The following is an 18,837-nucleotide window of genomic DNA, read 5'->3' as shown; positions in this document are numbered from 1 at the left end:
TTGTTGCTTCTCCTGCAACTTTTGCTACATATGTACATATGTCTATAGTTATTCATTGGCATGGTTTCCAAATGGGTTAGTCTTTATTTTGAGTGCTGAGAAAGAACCTTTATATTAAGACATAAGCAAGAAGTCCATCTTTTAGAGAAACACCCATTACTTATATTGCTTACATCTCTTTTGTTTCAGAATTCCAGTACTAGGAAAAAAATCCAGTCTTTGCTACAGAAAAACGATAATAAATAAACATGTATATGTTGTGCATCACACATTATATTAAAATGAATATAATTTTGTATCATAAATTACACTAAATTTAGTGTTTGGAATCATTATAGATATTTCTTCATAATTATTTGTGAAAATTGTAATAGCCAAGAAAATGCAGAGGAACCTTATTTTGGTCTGAATAAAATGATCATTTATCTTGAAGTTTGAAGAAGCAAGGTAAATCAGCATGAGTTTCTGAACTAGCTTAGCATAATTTGTGTAAGTCCTGGCAGGCTACTTATCATCTGATGACCATCTTCTATTAAAAATGGAATACCTATCAAATGCCTAATGCTTTAACCCGACGGTCACCTGCAATTAACGATTATAGACTGGTAACACCAATCAAACAAAGCTACATGTCTATATAGAAATGGCAGCGATGAATCCACATAAAAGACTTGCAATTCTTGCTCGTCCTCTGAATAGAACATTTTTCACAGGCATTGGGGTTTCATCATGAGTATATGCTATTTCCAATGGCAATGGAGACAGTTGAGAATTAGTTAATATTGAAGATACATGTTGCCACGTTTCACATATATTTTAAAACAGCAACTCCAAAGCCAATTGAAAGAAATGTTGCAATTGATATTCCAAATATGCCAGCAAGAATTCCAGGGACAATTAATGTTTTCCACCCTTTTGTTGTAGCCATTCCACAAGCTGTTGTAGGACCTCCAACATTTGCATTTGAGGCCAGCAACAATAGCTTTGGATCAAACCCTAGAACTTTTCCAATCCCCAAAATGACAGCCAGATGAACAGCCACCTGTACTAGAGCAAAAAAGAAAATTGCTGGTGCAGTCTTCACAACATTGGCAATGCTTCCATTTGCCCCTATAACTGCAAAAAAAACCTACAGAAATATAATATATTTTAGAGGAATTAATCAATTTGATCTAACTTTGTACCTACAATGCCACAATGTGCTCAGTAACTGCAAAAAAATCCTACAGAAATACAGTATAGTTTAGAGGAATACAGAAATACAATTTGATCTAATTTTGTACCTGCAAGACAACAATGTGCTCGGTGTGTAATTTGTCAAGGTATACCCAAATCAGGACATAAGAACCCAAAAATCAGAATGAATGATACCATATAAGAACTCAATTGGACTGAATTACTCTGAAAAGAGATCTAGTGGTATAACATGGTGTGTAATTTGCTCAAAAGATACAATTCTTCACAAAAGACATTTAGTTCCCTACATTGTTAACCCAATAGAAAACTACTGAAATCCAACAAACATTGGCAGAAAATGGAACCTGCTATGAGGTTTTTTGGTCTCTATGCATTTCCCTGGACCTCTCATGGTCCAATTTATCTTTGCATCCTTGCTTCTTGTCTTGTCAACTTTGTCTTCAATTTGTTTGAACATTATATAGAGTATGAGTGTGTAGGATCTGATCACAGAAGTGATGAAAACATGTTTTACAGAATCTTATTGATATACTTTGGATCACCGTCATCAATTAGACTTAAAATCATTCTCCATAGCTCTCCAAAATTTGTCCACATCCAATACTCCATTAGCTTCATAATTAACTTGCAATCGCAGACATTAGCTAGAAATCATAGTTGACAGTAGTCCATGGCTCCATACTTTTAACTCCTTAAGTGATTTGCATCACAGTTTAAACTTGATCAGATATCCAAAGTTGATCAATCTCTCTTCCTAATTCAAAATACCTCCCAAAAACCCAACAAACTATGAAATTCATTTACTTCCGTATTTTCTTTCTGGTATACTATTTGAATCAGATAAATATACAGGAAATAATTTTATGCTTTTCTACATGTTCATCACAAACCTTTTGTTGTAGGGTTGATCACGATATTAGCAACAGATTTTTCCCTCTTGAGGCTCACAATCTACAATCTTTCAACTAAATGATTATCATGATCCCTCGCTGACTGCTGATTAATCTTCATTTGTAAACAAAATTTTATAGATTCATTGAACATTATTGAGTTTGAGTTTGACAAAAATGGCATGCAGTGAATCAAATATCTTTCAAGAAGTTTTGACCATGTCCAAAAGGGTATGTTTCAACAATGTGTAATCAGTATTGCAAAAGAAAATGTCTTTTAAACTCCATACTGCCTCTGCCCAATAGTGATATAATTTTCTCTTGAATCCTACCCCACAAAACCAGTACCTCTATTTTTCCAGCTTTATGGTCTCCTTACTGCCTTGATACATTAATTTCCAGTCTAACACAGTTTATAGCAGAGAAGTATGGCTCATTTGATTGAACCCTCATGGGTAAAAATCACATTCCATTAGTGACAATACTTGAAATTCCGGCAATTTTGAACTAAAGAAAATACTGCAGCTAACAACCATGACAATGCAATTTGCACCAAAGGAAACACCAACAATCTTAGGAGTTAAAACATGATGTTTATGAAAAATATTGATACTGATGGGTTATTGTTAGCATTGAAGTTTCCCATTTAGGCAACTCAATGATTCAATACGTCAAGGGACATAACGACTATTCAAATTACTAATCCTCTGTGTATAATTTCCAAAGATCCATAGACTCCTACGAGTTCTAGGGCTTGCCTTAAAGTTATTTTGATATGCTATTTTTTGCATCATTTCTGGTAATTTAGAAAATGTGTAGAAATGAAAATCGAATTCAAAAATAGATTGAAACATATATTTCATTTAAGGACGAAAAGAAAGGTAAGAATGAATGGTAGCCTGACATTTCTAGAGATTTTTTTATATTTCTTGACACCTATATTAAGAAAAAAAACCCAGAAGTTAAGCATATTTCACAAAATAAGGCTATCAAATCAAAATTTGATAGGACTTGGCAGGGAACCCAACTAACAGCATCAAGCTACAATCATGTCACAACTACTCAAGCCAGAAGCAGCCTTGCAGTACCTCTTGTTTTAAGAGTTTCAACCAAAAGAACCAAAGTCCTAATGTCTATAACTGAAAATTATATTTTAATATTGCATCAATCACACAACAGATGGAACTTCAAATTACAAATGCATAAAAAAGTTAAAAACAAATGCACAAAATCACATATTCAAATCAATTTTTCATTTCTTCAAAAAGCTTACAAGGAAACCACTACAAACTGTTCATCACAGCTGCACAAAATTTATCACTATATAGAATTCTTCTATCTTGCACCTAAATAATACTATTTAGCAAAAATCTAATCTACAAAAAGCTCCTTATCTCTTACGAGAGATGAGTTGAAGGCAAGTCTAAATCATTAAAGTATATCTACACTTTATTAGACTTTGCCCTTTTTACTAAAAATGAAATGCAAAATAGAATAACTTGAACCACAACACATTCGCACAGAGCCTGTGTGGAATTCCTATCTGAGCCAAGGACTCAGCATTCTTCCTCCTTTCATATCACCAATCCTGCATAATTGATTTTCTACTGTGTGCATTCTTTGTGTCTAAGATTAGCTTCTTCATTCCTGATATATTGTCCTCTATGTTAATCCTTCCAAGAAATGAAGAGGATTTTTACTTGTTTTCTCTTCGTTGCTTTTCTTTTGTTAAAGCATTGTCATTTATGTTTGTGATGAATGGGAGTGGTGGCGGTGTTTGTGCTTGCATGCTACCCATATCGCTCCTTATGTTCTCTTGTTTTTATTTCTCCTAACTACACAATGTTCCATTGAACGTGAAAGGGATGCTAAGGTCCATTTATTAACAGAGAGCATTTATAGACAAGAAGGGCCAAGAGGATTTTGCTTTCTTTCCATTAAAAAAAAGGAGAATTTACTGTCATTCACAATACAAAACCCCTGGCTAAGGCATTCTCCACAAGGAAGAAACCCCTTATTTGTAGCATATAGAGTTTGATCTTCTCATTAAACCACTACTAGTTGCCCTAAAAAGAATCAATCTATCTCATTTTACTGTCACATTCTCCTTTTTTCAATTAAAAACCCTCATTGCAGTAGGTGACCATTTTCCAAAAATTTAAGCAAGATAAGCATTGGTTGTATCATTTCACAACACTAAATTCAAAGGGAGATAAACTTAGGTTTCTTATCATTTACTATGCATGACTAAAAATGGGGATAGGGTTTGTGTCATGTCTCGTTTTTTCAAATTAGAGTTATGGAGAAGACCTCTAGCCTTTCATCTTTTCTTGTAGGCTAAAGGATAAAGCAAGAGAAATGGTTGATAATATTAATTTAAGTTGAATTCACTAATTTTATATTTAAGGGGCAAGCTAATAATATTATTAGAATAAATTAAACAGTATTTTTAAAACACGTAATTATAAAAAAACATTTTTTTATGCTTTGGAAGGAAATTTTAATTTAAGGGCTGTTTTGGAGAGGTTTAAAAAGGTGGTGTTTGGCTTCATGTTGGCATCTTGACTTCAGTTGACATTTTCACTTTCCAAAATTGAGCCGTGTTCAATCTTCATCTGAGGACAAAATACTTTGGCTGTTATGAGTTCTTGGAAGACAAAAACCCTCATCTATATCTTAAATTTTGGAGATTTCATGCAAATTTCAGAATTTTGGCAATTAGATTTGCAAACAAATATTTTGTATTTTCAAAAGGATTTTATCTCTACATTTTTTTATTTGTCCACATTTTTTGTTGACTTGTTTCCTATTTGGAGCACCTACATATTTGAAGAAATTCCATACCATTTAAAGGTATTTATGGAGGAACCATACAACATCAATTGCATCTTTGGTGGAGCAATCAACACTTTTTCATATCTGGGACATGGGCACCAGCACTAGAAGAGTTCAACATATTATATATTGTTGTTTCCAAACTTATTTCTAACTGCATACATTTCAGCCATCATTGGACACTTTAAGGATCATTTAATACACATTTCAGATCAAATTGCAGCCCTTCAGCAGTGCACATTGACATCTCAAGGTTGTTTGACCATATCAACAGCAATTCATCATCATTTTCCAGCCATACAATCAGCCCATACATTCAGATCTGCCATTTGTCATTTTGTGAGTGAAAAATTATCACTATAAGTTGTAATTTCAATCCATCATATCAGCATTCAAATTTAGTTTTGCTACTACAACTGAATAAAATTGGTTTCAAAGGTTTTCCTACTGCTATGTATTCATTTTGGTAAGCTAGGGTATACAATTTAGCTCTTATTTTTTATGTAATTTGACCTACACAATTCAAATTTGATAATAAAGGATTACATGTGAAGGTTTGATAAGAAATATCCAGCTAGTTGTTTCCACTTTTAGAATCATATTGCAAAGTTTTCCATAACATATGCCAATAATGGTATCTTTTGATAAATTTACAAAGAAATGTGTTTATGCCCTATAGGATATGACTTACAAGATATAATGCGTGCTCTAAATATATACTAAGAAACTTGACAAGAAGAAATACTGAAGACAAACCAAGAGACCTAAAGAATAAGGTAGTAAGTGTTTGTAACCATGAGGGAAAGGTCTTCAATGGATACACCATGCATTCTTTGAGGAACACAATAAATTTATGGGTATACTATAATGTCCCCATTTTTCTAGCCTCTTATTAAGTTTTAGCCTTTTGGCTAAGTGGAGAAATAAGGAGAAATTAATTAATTAATTTCTTATAAAGTCATGAAATAAATTAAAAATTAAAAGGGGTGACTTTATATTTAATTAATTAATTAATTAGTGACTTAAAATAAAATAATTAATTATAAAGTCACTAAAATGAAGATAAATAGAGGTTGAGCCTAATTGTATGATCACTGGAGATTTGGATTATGGATTTGATGAGTTAATTTCTTATAAAGTCATTATGGATTTGATGAATTAATTTCTTATAAAGTCCTGAAATAAATTAAAAATTAAAAGGGGTGACTTTATATTTATTTAATTAATTAATTAGTGACTTAAAATAAAATAATTAATTATAAAGTCACTAAAATGAAGATAAATAGAGGTTGAGCCTAATTGTATGATCACTGGAGATTTGGATTATGGATTTGATGAACTGACTGATGCTTTGCATTAGTTGAATCTCTGAGGATGCAAACCTTCAGCAGATTGATAGAAGGGCTGGACGAAACCCTGGTTCTTCCTCTTGGGAGTAGATTCGTGACGGAGTTTACATCAGCACCAAATTAGTGAAGTCTTCTTTCGAAGACAAATTTGCAGATGAGAGTGGAAGATACTCAGTCTTCCATACGGTGCTTATTGGAGATTGATACACATTCATGGTGATTAGCATTCATGGAATTATCAGTACATCATGCATCAATTTTCATTGGAGAAGAAGGACGATTTGTTGGAGATCAGCTTGGGCCGAAAATTGGAGACAATTGATGACATTGCAGGTCTGATTCAAAATTGGTTGCCATCCACATAAACCACGATCTGCTATTATTTCCTTGCTGGAGCTGCAAAGCATTCATTGGAGATCAGCACTTGCATTGGAAGAGATAGGCAATTTAGGAGGGCAATTTTGAAGAAGTTTATAGTGCATTTGGAGAGGTTTAAATACACTTGCAAGTCTGCCATAGGGGTCCGATCAGACCCATTGATTTTCAGACTTTTGCTCATTGCTACCGATTGGAGGGTGACAACTTTGTGGGTAGAAGCTCAATCAGATCGCCTTGACAAGACAATCATTTTGCTCACTAATTCAGAGGCAAAGAAGCTGGCATTATTTTATATCTTAATCTGCAACTTCAAGGGTTGGGCAGCCTGCTCTAGGAGAGGCGATTTCATGCTTGGAGGCTTCCAAAAATCACCAAAATAATCAGACTTCATCGCCTGGCATTCTGCTCCGGATTGGCATCATTAAATCAGGTTTTTGACATATTTCTAGCTTATCATTTGGTCATTTTCTGAGTACTTGTCTTCAGAATTAGGGATAGCCATTAGAAGGTTAATTGGTTATTGAGAAAGAGAGTTTCCTATGTTCATGTAATGACTGTAATGTAATCAGAAATTCATAACAGCAGTCTCGACAGTCAATGTTTAATTCCAAAGCATGTATGGCAATTGTATGACATAATGTCAATGTCCATTACAAGTCAGATTTGAAGTATATTTTGCATTTTTTGTTGTTTGCATATCTTCTGGTTATATTTGCAATCAGTTATTGCTTTGATCATTATTGAAACTCGCATAAGTCTGAAGACAAACTTCAGAATCAATAACACGCAGAAATCTCAATCTGAAAACAAGAACAGCAGGTAATCCGCTAAGTGTTTGACAATATTCCCTACCTTTCAGTACTATATCAGCAGGGGATTAAAAGGGAGGAATAAGGTTGCTTATCAATTGAATGATTGTCTGAAGACTACATGCCAGCTGTTTGTTGAAATGACAGAGAGCTGTAGGTTCATGTTTATGTATTCAAAGTGATGTAATAATATCATGGATTAGTTGCATTATCATTCTAGACGATTGTTCTTTCAATTAAAGTCATTGATTGGTCATTTTATGATCCTAGACAAGACTGAAAATCTTGTCAGCATAACACACGGTTTTCAGAACAGCATAACACACAGTCTTGGCAGCAAATATTCCTTGTTTCTCAGTCATTATAGGACGGGATATTACATATACAATGAAATATAACATAATTCACAAACTCAGACTCGGAGAGTACTTGACAAGCCCAAAATTTCCGACTCAGTAAAAATGCAACAAACCTCAGCAACTTAAATCTCTTAAAAAACACTTTTCTTTTGCAAAAATCAATTGCAAAGTGTATCAAATAGGATCTAAAAAACCATGAGGAAGTGTTTTATATTTTAGATTTGATACTTGAATACATATAAATAAATAAATTGCATCAAAATACTAAGTTGGATACAATAACTAGCTACTAACAAATAACTAATATGAATTTACGATAATTGTTTTTGAAAATTATCATTATAAATTGCATATCTAGGCAAGTAAAAAGATTGCAAGTTTTTATAATTTCCTCTTCCCCGTTCTTGTGAAAAAATGGGCAGTAGAAGGTATGGTCCTCGCACTCAAGTGTGGCTCCTCACTTGGCTCTACCCTGCAACTAGATGGCAATGACACCTCAGCTATATCAATGTCATCCAATGAAAATCCAATCTCCTCTGCTTTTACTACAGCCACATCCTCCTTTGCCTGACTCTCAAAATCAACAATCCCATCATCTGCAAACGAGGACTCATCATTCGGCATAGTATAGTCACTTTAGGGATCAATCTCATCCAAATCAATAGGTTGTTCTGATTTTCCCTCCACCTTTCTTGTGCAAAGAAAAAGGTTGTAATACACAAAGACTAGACTATTGAGGTGTTGTTGAGTCAATTTATTTCACTTCTTCATGGGAATGGCATCGAAAGAACTCCAATTGCACTCACTATCAAAAGCACTACAAAGTTGAGACAAAATTTGGAGGGCTAGCTTTTGTAGATTTGGGGTATTTTCACCCCAATCTTCCCACCAAGAACCTGCAAACAATATATTCATGAGTTTGTAAATAAACAATATTCTATTCAAAATTGAAATTTGTAACTTGCAATAATATAAGACTTTACTATTTTCACCTAGTGTCTGAGTGGATCTTCCTTGTATAGCTAATGGTGAAGAAAAGACCCTCCCCCTAGCTTGCTTATAATTTTGCAACTCAAAAATAATGAGGTCTCTCACATCAACCTCTAGTATCATCCTCACAATGCATGTGGATAGGCGCTCCATAACCTTCCATCAGCATCCATGATGCTATCGAAGAAAAAAAAAACTTGGGATTGAGATGGTACACCATTGCTTGAATGGGTTGATGGAGTCGATTGTTCCACCTCCAATTGATGATCTCCCTAAATAGGGACATATCTACTTGCATTCCCTTATAATAGTTATGGATGGCCTTTTCGGCTCTATCCATAGCCTCATAAATATTTACCATTGGGTTTTGTTCTCCATCCACCAAGTGCAAAACTCTCACCAATGGCTTTGATATCTACAAAGTACACATAAATTTAAGTTACAGCTAGTACTTACAATGAAACCAAATATTTTTAAAGTTCAAAAATATAGAATTCACTTTGAATTTAAATTAAAGTTTGAAGTTACCTTAGCAATCTCTAAAGCTCTCTTTGTCGAAACTATTTTTGCAATCCTCTCTCAATCAACTTCCTTTGAATAGCCTTTGTCTAGCCATGCTTGACTCGAAACATTTGCTTCAAGGGGGTTTGATAAACTAGAATTACTTTGCAACATCAACAAAAAAATTGCAAACCTTGTATCACCTAATCAAACAAGCTATTTCCCCTTAATGTTATCTCTCATCAAGATTCCTATGGCAAGCTGGATGGTTGAAAGGTTACAATCCAATAGGGTTGCCATAGAATTGTAGGGGGCTAGGGTAGGCTCCATGACCAACTATAGATAGTTTGGACCATCCTGAAGCCCCAAGCAATATCTATTTGTTGGGTGGGCTCCTACGGGTTCTCCTACTAGTGAAACCTTTCTCACTGGACCCTTGCCCTCACCCCAGATGGAAGGTTCGAACTCCCTTCCTCCTAGAGAAAGAAGGAAGTAACGACATGATAATAAATATATTTTGTTATATCTTGTATCTTCTACAATTAGTCTCACCCAGTCAACTTTTCCTATGTCCTCCAAAAGAAGGTCAAGGCAATGTCCAAAGGGTTGAGTTTAATTGGTTAAAGCATTGGGTTCCGACTGTGGAGACCCAAGTTAAAATCCTAAAGGGACATATATTTGGCTTCTAATATGGACATGGTTTCTAAAAAAGTGAATTTCTAAGTTGTGACACTTGACCTTGATAGGTGGTTTCTAGCGTGGTTGCTCGAAAGGAATTGATATCAGTCTCTTGAAGCACTCTTCTAACCAACACATATGTTGTTTCATTGCTGGTAACAACTTGGACAACATGTGGTATGCCCACATCTAGAACTATCTGCTCCAACATCAAACTCATGTTTTCTGCAGTCTTTATTTTATTGGAGGCATCAATTTACTTTAAAAAATTAAATCACCATTTGAAGCCATTTAAAAATTGACAAGGGTGTGATTCCTTCTATCTATCCACCCACCTAAAAGATGCATCCAAGTTTTTTCTATTTTATCTTTTGATCTTCCATAATTTGTTTTACACCTAAAATAGCATCTTAGAGCAGCCTAAAACTTAACTCTTTTGGAAAGGGTCCCTTGTACCCTTCCCTTGCAACTGTCAATGTTCTCACCAAACACTCCCAATATAGACTCCTTGCTACATTGAAAGGAAGGTTGTTTTAACACCAAAAATTTGCATACACCTTATCTGCTTCTTGGTGCACCTCCCTATTCCACGGGCTCGGCTAAACTGGCTCCAAAAAGTTGTTATAAACTTCGTGTTATTGATTTTTCCAAATAATCAAAGTCGCAGCTTGTTCTGCTGATCACAATCAAACATCTTAATTTTTTGGAAAAATCAATAACACGAAGTTTATAACCACTTTTTGGAGCCAGTTTAGCCGCGGCCCTATTCCACTTTGTAGCACTAAAAATTTGCATACATCTTATTTGTTTCTTTGTGCACCTCCATGTTGCATCCTATAGCTTCTAATGAAAGTTGTGCTCCTAGTAGATTTCTAGGCACAAAAAAACCCTATGATTGAACTCTACTCGAGCTACATGAGGTGGATGTGCCACATACACATGGATCATGACTAGAGCCCACAATGCTTTGCATATCTACATTGAAGTTTGTTGCCAAATTAGAAGCAATGGTTGCTTGTGCATTGGCCCTTTGTAATTTATTTTCATCCAATGATGTAAGAAGGGCCATTATCTATCGTTTCACCTTTTCTAAAGCTGCTTGACATGGCTTGGAATCATAATTAGAAATCCTTGCAAGATGGTATTTGAAGCAATTGATGCCTCCACTAAGTATTTCCATGCACTAGTTACAAATCATGAACCTCGCTACCAATTCCATTTCGGCATACTTTCAAGCAAGGTCATGGCTTCCAAGGGGTCTAAATCCAACAAGACGGCTTCCACTTATTGAGTTTGAACTAGATGTAAAGCATGATGCCATTGTGATTATATATTAACCTATAATATCAATAAGAATAAAATAATAATGATATAAAAATATATAGCAATTTTGAACATAATTTATTTTATAGAATTCACTTAAATATTAAATGCATATAAAATTCACTTAAATATTGAATGCATTTAAAAAATGATAATGTAATTTAGTAGCATGGTAATTGAATTAACGAATTTAACAAAAATATCACTTTTGACCCTAAAATGTAAACCATAATACCTATATTGAAAATAAATTTAAAAGATTGAAAAAATTTGATTCAAAATAAGTATACTGTATAAATCAATTAAAATTTTAATCATTTCACAAATTCAGCAAATTGAATCAATTCAATGTTGGTATGTGAAGTTAGTTTTATTTCTTCCACAATTGATAAAACAATTAGCAACTAAGCTTAGGAAAATTAAAAAAATCGAAATTGTACAAAAATATTGGAAAAATAGCTCAATAACCTGAGCTTCAACTAAAAAATCTTCACAATTCATTGTAGAATGCTTGTTAGTGTGTGGTGAGGAAGGGCAAATGGAGGTTTTATTAAAAAAAAATTGTATTTTTTCCAAGTCAAAATTGCATCATAACCCAGCACCAATTTTCCCGCATGAAATCACCAAGTTTTGGTGAGTTTCTCACAGAAAAAATTGGTGATTTTTTCGCAAAAAATCAGGAAAAAAAAACAGCAAGATTACTCTGTGAGTACTTGTGTGCTGAAAAAAGATCACGAGTACTCAACAAGTTTGTAATAGAATGACAATGTTTAACTTCACAAATAAAAAGCTCTTAAAATATTAGGAAACGTCAGTTCTTATAAACTAGTCCTATTTGCAAGCATGAATCACAGGTTTGGCCAATTTTTTTAAAATCATCTTTATTTATATTCGGTATCATATGTCAAGCATGTATATTATACAAGGAAGATAAAGAATTGAAAATATAAACTAAAATAAAGATTACCTGCATCATTATTAAAGCAAGTGCTTCTCCAGCAGGTGCAAGAGAACCAATATGTGATGGAAATACTGTTGCCAGAACTACCACCAATGCTGTTATGCATGTAATGCCCCCACCTTGAAAGCCAACAAGTTTAGCCAAATACATTCCTGCACTACAAATAACACAAGATAATGCCAGAGCAGTTGCACTTTCCAATACAGGCAGACCCTTACTATCTCCTGCTTTAGATTCCATCTGATTGTCTGCCACACATCAAATGAGACCAAATTATTCAAAAAAAAATCTGTGCAGACCATTTTTATGACTTTCAGATCTTACGATTTACTTGTAAATGTGGCAAAGGTAAATTGCATCCAGACATGTTTTCAAACATTCATCACAAGCATGATAACTGATTCCATCATACTTGTAAACATTCAGGACAAGTGAGTAAAATTATCTACCACAAGAAAATTATCTGGATGTTTTTCTGCACAAATAATTTTTATCACCTTCATTCTTTTATTTACTTAAGCATTTTCTAGTAGTCATGACAAGCATAGTTCGTAATTGAGATATTTCATATTTAACAAGATTGATATACATAGATACATACATATATACATGTGTGTGAGAGATGAAACTTAAGCCTGAAATATGAAATATTGATTAATGCATGATGAGAGGCAGACAATAGTTATAATACACATACATATTGATGTGCATTCTAAATAGTCAAACTTAATGTATATAATGCGTCCTCCCAGTCAGAATGTCTCAGCCTCAAAGCCTTGCTAAAAAAGGTGTTGCAATTTTCTGTTAACCTCAAAGCATTGTGACTGTTTCCACTGGGTATTTTTTATTGGTTAGGCTAACAGTCTTTAAATTATTTGCATTGACAGTGACAATTTGAGTCTTCACAAAAAAAAAGCAATAGTTTATGGTGGTAGAATAGCATGATTAGATATGCATATAAACTAAGAAGACCTAGAATGGGATTAACAACATTTATGAAGAAAAACATATGGAACTGATTTACACATGGAACTTGTGTTGTATGGTGTCTATGACTTGTTTTGACCTTTTAATAGAATCCAGTGGTTGCATATGAGATATTGGATTGGTCATCGCCAACCTGACAAAGCCATTGTCTAAATCTTTATCTTCTGACAATCACTGAGAGAGCTCTCATATTTTAGCAAGATCAGGCAGTTGGAGCCTCTCACTCAAAGAGATTGGTGTCTCTTGCTCAGTTGGTGCTCAGTTGTGGGGATTGTTGTCTCCAGCTGGTTGGTGCCTACAAATCTTCTAGAGACGATTGGTGTCTCTTGTGGGTTAGTGCCTACGAAATTTGTAAGAAATTCTCGATACAAAAGCAATATTTTGCTGTGGTTTTCTCCTGCAAGGGTTTCCACATACATTGTGTGTTCATTTGTGTTCTCACTTGCTAGATCTTACATGTGTGGTTGATTAAGCTTATTGAAGTATTGATATTGCATCTAATCAAGTTTTGAAAATTGAAAGTTTGTTGTTATACACTTTCAAAGGATGATAATTATTAAAGGTTGTGACCCTTGCAAAGGGCAGATATAGAGGTGTGACTCTCCCTCACATGGGAAGATATGAAGGGAAGAAGATTTCATTTATGGGAATACATCCAAGGGAGATAAACTTCCAGAATAGAAAATAAGCACTGTAATGAATAATCAGAAGTGCAGATCTGATTTGAATAATAAGAAAGCAATGAGGAGACATGACCCATTTAAATGGATATCTCTTTCCAAAGAGATGTGTCTCCTCAATGAGATATGAAGTTATAAAAAGACACAAACGCAATCACACCCAAGAGGACATTCAACAGATTGAAGAAGAACTAATTCTGATAAAGAAAGGAAATCTAGATCGAACTTTTAGTCATCCAACAGCAAATAAATCAAAGGAATTAATCTTCAGATCGGGCTTAAAACAGCAGTCTGAAATTATTTTCAGATCTGCACTTCTCAGGCTATACTCTGACAACTGCTAGTGGTATATGTATATATATGCTGAAGTGTATGCCTCTATGGTAGTAAATAATTATGCATACTGTCTGAAAAAACACCCAAGTTGAGAGAGGAAGGATTTGAGGTGTAAGAGAAGGGTGGTGAGTGAGCTCGTAAGTAGTCCGTCCTAGAACCATTGCAGCCTAGGACAAAGAGGACACTTACAGAGTCAACTAACCCCTTACAACCTCCCCCCAATCCCACAAGATGACAACTATTTCCGGAAGATGAGAAATGATGGGGGAAAGCAGGTAAAAGCCACCAAGCAAGCAAGAGAGCTGTGGTAGACATCCATTGTTGGGCTTGGTGTATAAATGGCTTCGGGCAGACCCATCATGTCTCTTCCTCCAAACCCTGATATGCTCGCATTATTAATAACATGATGTAATTGCCTAACCCTAATGATTAAACATATATGTGTATATTTGCATATGTTGCGATTGTAGGAATCCAATCTAGGATTGCATCATTAAAGAGATATTTATTTGGTAAGATGTAACCCTAACCCTAATTTGTTGCAATTTTGAATTTAGGGCAAATTAAGAAGGAGACATTACATCCTAACATATAACCAATTTCGCTTAGGGATTAAACATTACTCCCGATCCCCAACAATCGATACTTCTCTAAAATTTAACTACATCTATCAAGGGTTGATAATCGAAGTAATTGTTTAATACCTAATTCATGGTGGTATAAGCTTTAATAATTCTTCCCGACCCCCAATCCCCAATATTCAACTCTTCGCTCCAAAAATGACTATATGTCTCGGACTTCAGTGATCAAATGCGTTCCTTATCATCTTAGACTGTCTTGACTTAGCGAATAGCCTTGTCTCAATCCATGAGGCCTTGCCTTAAGGTTACTAGAATCATTAGGATCTTCGTAATTGAACCAAAAATGAACCCAACCCCCAAACAAAATTTACCCAAACTTGTGAATTGATACCTTGAACCCGGACTAGTAACTGTTGGAAATTATTGGCATTGATGTCAAAAGGCAGAGTTAGTTTGTGCAGCACAAGAGGCGAGTTAAAACATGGGCTAACCCATGTTTTGGTGCATTTAAGGATTGAAATGAGATGCAAATATAATCTTTTATTTTTGTTTGACTCCCTCATTTGGGCTAACCTCTTTTGAAAAGGCAAAAAAAAAAATTTAATAAAAGTATAAGCTGCAGGCTGACCCAGTCAAGGGTAATTAAGATAAATTTTTAATTATATTTTTTGGTGCCCCCTAAAATAGTGGAAGAGATTTTTAAAGAGATAAAATCATAAAAATAAATATTTCCTAGGTGTTGGCCGACCTGTTTTATGAGGATGTGCCTCTTGGTGAAGAGGCGCATTTTGCAAGATATAAATACATTTCTAAAAGGTCATTTAGGCATACATTCATTGAAAATCCTTCCTATCAGGAGTAGAAATAAGAGCAGAAAATCAGATTTGTAAGAGAAGAAAATCGGATTTGTGAGAATATATTGAAGATCATATTTCAGATCTGAGTGAAAAGAAGTTCAAGGCAAATCGTGGGCAGACTTTGAAGGCCTTAAAGGGATCTAGGGTAGATCCAAATATCATATTCTTTTTGTTTGTTGAAAGTTGGTGCCTTCTAATTGGAGAGTTCGGGAGGTCAGAGCCTCTTATTCAAAGAGATCGAAGTCTCTTGATGAGTTGGTGCTCAATGAAGGGGATTGGTGTCTCCTATGAGTTGGTGCCTATGAAGTTGTAAGAAGTTTCCTATAATAAACTATTAAAAAGCAATATTTTGCCGTTGTTTTCTCCTGCAAGGGTTTCCACGTAAAATTGTGTGTGCATCTTGTGTTGAAATTTGCTAGATCTTGCTTGTATAGATGTTTTGATTATCACATATGTTTGCTAAGGTTATAAGTTAAAAAGATTATTCTTATACTACAACAACAATAAAATTCAAAGACTAGACAATGGAAGAACCAAAACAAAAGATGTTTTATATGTACAAGGACTAAACCATAATCTATTGAGTCAAATGTGTGATGAAGGGCACACCTTTACATTTCATTCCAAAGGATGAAAAATTATGAAAGATGGAAAACTAATAGAAGATGCCTACAGAACGAATGGAAATCTGCTACATGGGGCAGGAAGATGAGAGTTGGTTGTGGCACAAGAGGATGAGTCACCTGAACTTTGACAGCATTGTGAAGATCAACAAAAAGCAAGTCGTAAGGGACATGCCAAAATTAGTGAAATCTTCAAACACCATTTGCAAACAGTGTCATTATGGGAAAGAAACAAGGACAAGCTTCAACAAAGGAGTATTCTACATCAAAGCCTTTGGAACTTGTTCACACTGATTTGTGTGGGCCTACAAGGACAAAAAGCTTGCAAGGTGAGTGTTAAACATGTTGTTAATTGATGATTATTCTAGGATGACATGGGTAGTGTTTCTTAAAAAAAATCTGAAGCAATAGGGAAGTTTAAGGCATTCAAAGCCTTAACAGAAAATGAAACAAAGTTGAAGATCAAGTGCCTTAAATCTGACAAAGAAGAGAATTTTCCTCAAAAGAGTTTGAAGAACATCGTGAAAGGCATGAGATAAGGAGACAATATTCAGCAGCAAGGACTCCAGAGCAAAATGGAGCAGTTGAGAGAAAGAATAGAACCATCCAAGGTATGGCAAGGGCCATGCTTAATAAATCCAAGATAGCTGAAACTTTTTGGAAAGGAGCAGTTCACATGGCTGTATACATCTCCAATCGAGCACAAATCAAGGTAAATAACAAAAAAACTCCTTATGAACTTTGGAAAGGAAGGCCTGCATCTAGTAAAGTATTTCAAGGTTTTGGGAAGCAAATACTATAGGAAGGGATGAGGAAGATTTGGGAAAATTTGATTCCAAAAGAGATGAAGGTATCTTTCTTGGATATTCCACACTAAGCAAAGCTTACAGATGTGTTGTGCGTTGCACACGCTCCTTGTCGCCAACAGGGTCCCCCTTCCTGTTTTTGAGCCTTTCGCCCTCGCCCTGTTCAGTTTCGCGTAGAGTGTCTCACGCCCTTCCAAGCGAGCCCGCGACTGGTCCGTGAAGTGATGATGTCAATGAAAAGAGCCGATGAATCCATCAGGCTAGTCTAGCCCTCGGGCACGAATGCCAAGAGTGAGTTCAAAATTGTGAAATCGCCTTGAATAGGCGTAAGGTGATAGAGATTGGCGAAGCTCGCCAAGCAAAGAGCAGTGTGTCTAAAGATCGCACGAGGACCCAAAGTTGCCGTTTTTCGCACAAGAGCGATGAGATAGATTGCATAAGGTTTGTCCTTACGATGTTTATGGGATTTGAATAAAGGATGATTTTCGCCTGCTAGTGAAGGAGCGAATTTCCTGGCCAAAATCCCAAGGTTGCAAAACTTGCCCAAGTGCCCAAGTTCGCGCTTCTTGAGGAGAAAGTCTAAATCACCAACATCGCTCTAGGAGTAAAATTTTGGACTTTAAGGCCAAATTGAGAGAAAACTCCAAAATTTGCAAGACTAGGCCTAAGGTCCGAAAATGCCTTAAAAGCTGTGAAAACTGGCAAAGGGTCCAAAATTTCAAAAAGTTGCCAAAATTGCCCAAGTCACCAAATTTCGGACCCAGAGGCTAAAATTCTAAAACTTCAAAAGGTTAAAAGATTGCCAAAATCGCCCGGGGGGGCGAATTTCGGACCCTGGGGTTAAATTCTCAAAATTCAAAATTTCCCAAAACTGGCTTAAGGTCCAAAAATGCTTTGAAAGTTTGCAAAAGACCCCAATGGTCCTAATTTCGCCTAAGTCATCCTAATTTCGGACCCTGGGGCCGAAATTTAAAAATTTGGAAAAGTTGCAAAAACCCCCAAATGGTCCGAATTTCACTTAAAACATCCAATTTCGGACCCTAGGGCTGAAATTCATAGTCTTGTATAAATTTGCAAAGCATGTTAAATGGTCTGAAATTCGTAGAAGTTGTAAAAAACGCCTTATGGTCCAAAGTTTCTTCCAATTCCAAAAGCGTTTAAGGTCCGAAGGTTTTTTTAATTTGCAAAAAGGCGCCGATGGTTCGAAATTTGGGTAAAATCGCAAAACGCCTTAAAGCTCCGAAATTTGCAAAACATGCTAAAAGGTCCGAATTTGGCCTAAAAACGCGAAATTCCAAACATGCTAAATGCTCCGAAGTTTCTTCGATTTGCAAAAGGGGGCTTAGGGTCCGAAGTTTTTAAAAGGTTTGCAAAATGTGCTAAGAGTCCGAAAATATCTCCAAATCCCGAAATACGCTTATGGTCCGAAGTTCATGAATGCTCTGAAATTCGCCAAAGACGTGAAAATCACGAAGGACGCAATGGCTCCGAAGTTCGTATAGCTTGCAAAACAACGCCATAGCTCCGAAGTTCGCCCTTAGGGTTAGAAAACGCAGTTAAAAGTTTGCAAAACAGCGCCATAGCTCTGAAATTCGCCATAAAACTTCAAAACTGCAACGAGTAGGGCAAGTAAGGAATTCGAAGTTGATAAAAATCCTCCATTTCCCCCCCCCAAAAATCGCTTAGGTCCGAAGTTG

General features: G+C 35.4%; 1 protein-coding gene across 3 annotated transcripts in view; it reads right to left on the bottom strand.

The window, feature by feature from the left end:
- Positions 1-615: 615 nt before the first annotated feature.
- LOC131038906 (uncharacterized) overlaps positions 616-18,837 on the bottom strand; it is a 77,958-nt gene continuing 59,736 nt past the window's right edge. For 2 of the 3 annotated variants that reach the window (XM_057971479.2, XM_057971482.2), the window contains exons 5-6: positions 12,277-12,518; positions 616-1,129 (exon numbers count right to left, since the gene is read on the bottom strand). In XM_057971479.2, the coding sequence (XP_057827462.2) occupies positions 806-1,129; positions 12,277-12,518 (566 nt within the window). In that variant the 3' untranslated portion in view covers positions 616-805. The remainder of the gene's footprint in view (positions 1,130-12,276; positions 12,519-18,837) is intronic. The other variant, XM_057971481.2, reaches the window with a different exon arrangement.

The sequence above is a fragment of the Cryptomeria japonica genome, chromosome 1, assembly GCF_030272615.1.
Source record: "Cryptomeria japonica chromosome 1, Sugi_1.0, whole genome shotgun sequence".
Lineage (NCBI taxonomy): Eukaryota > Viridiplantae > Streptophyta > Pinopsida > Cupressales > Cupressaceae > Cryptomeria > Cryptomeria japonica.
Note: the sequence above shows the minus strand (reverse complement) of the source record. Positions and strands in the feature narration are given on the sequence as shown.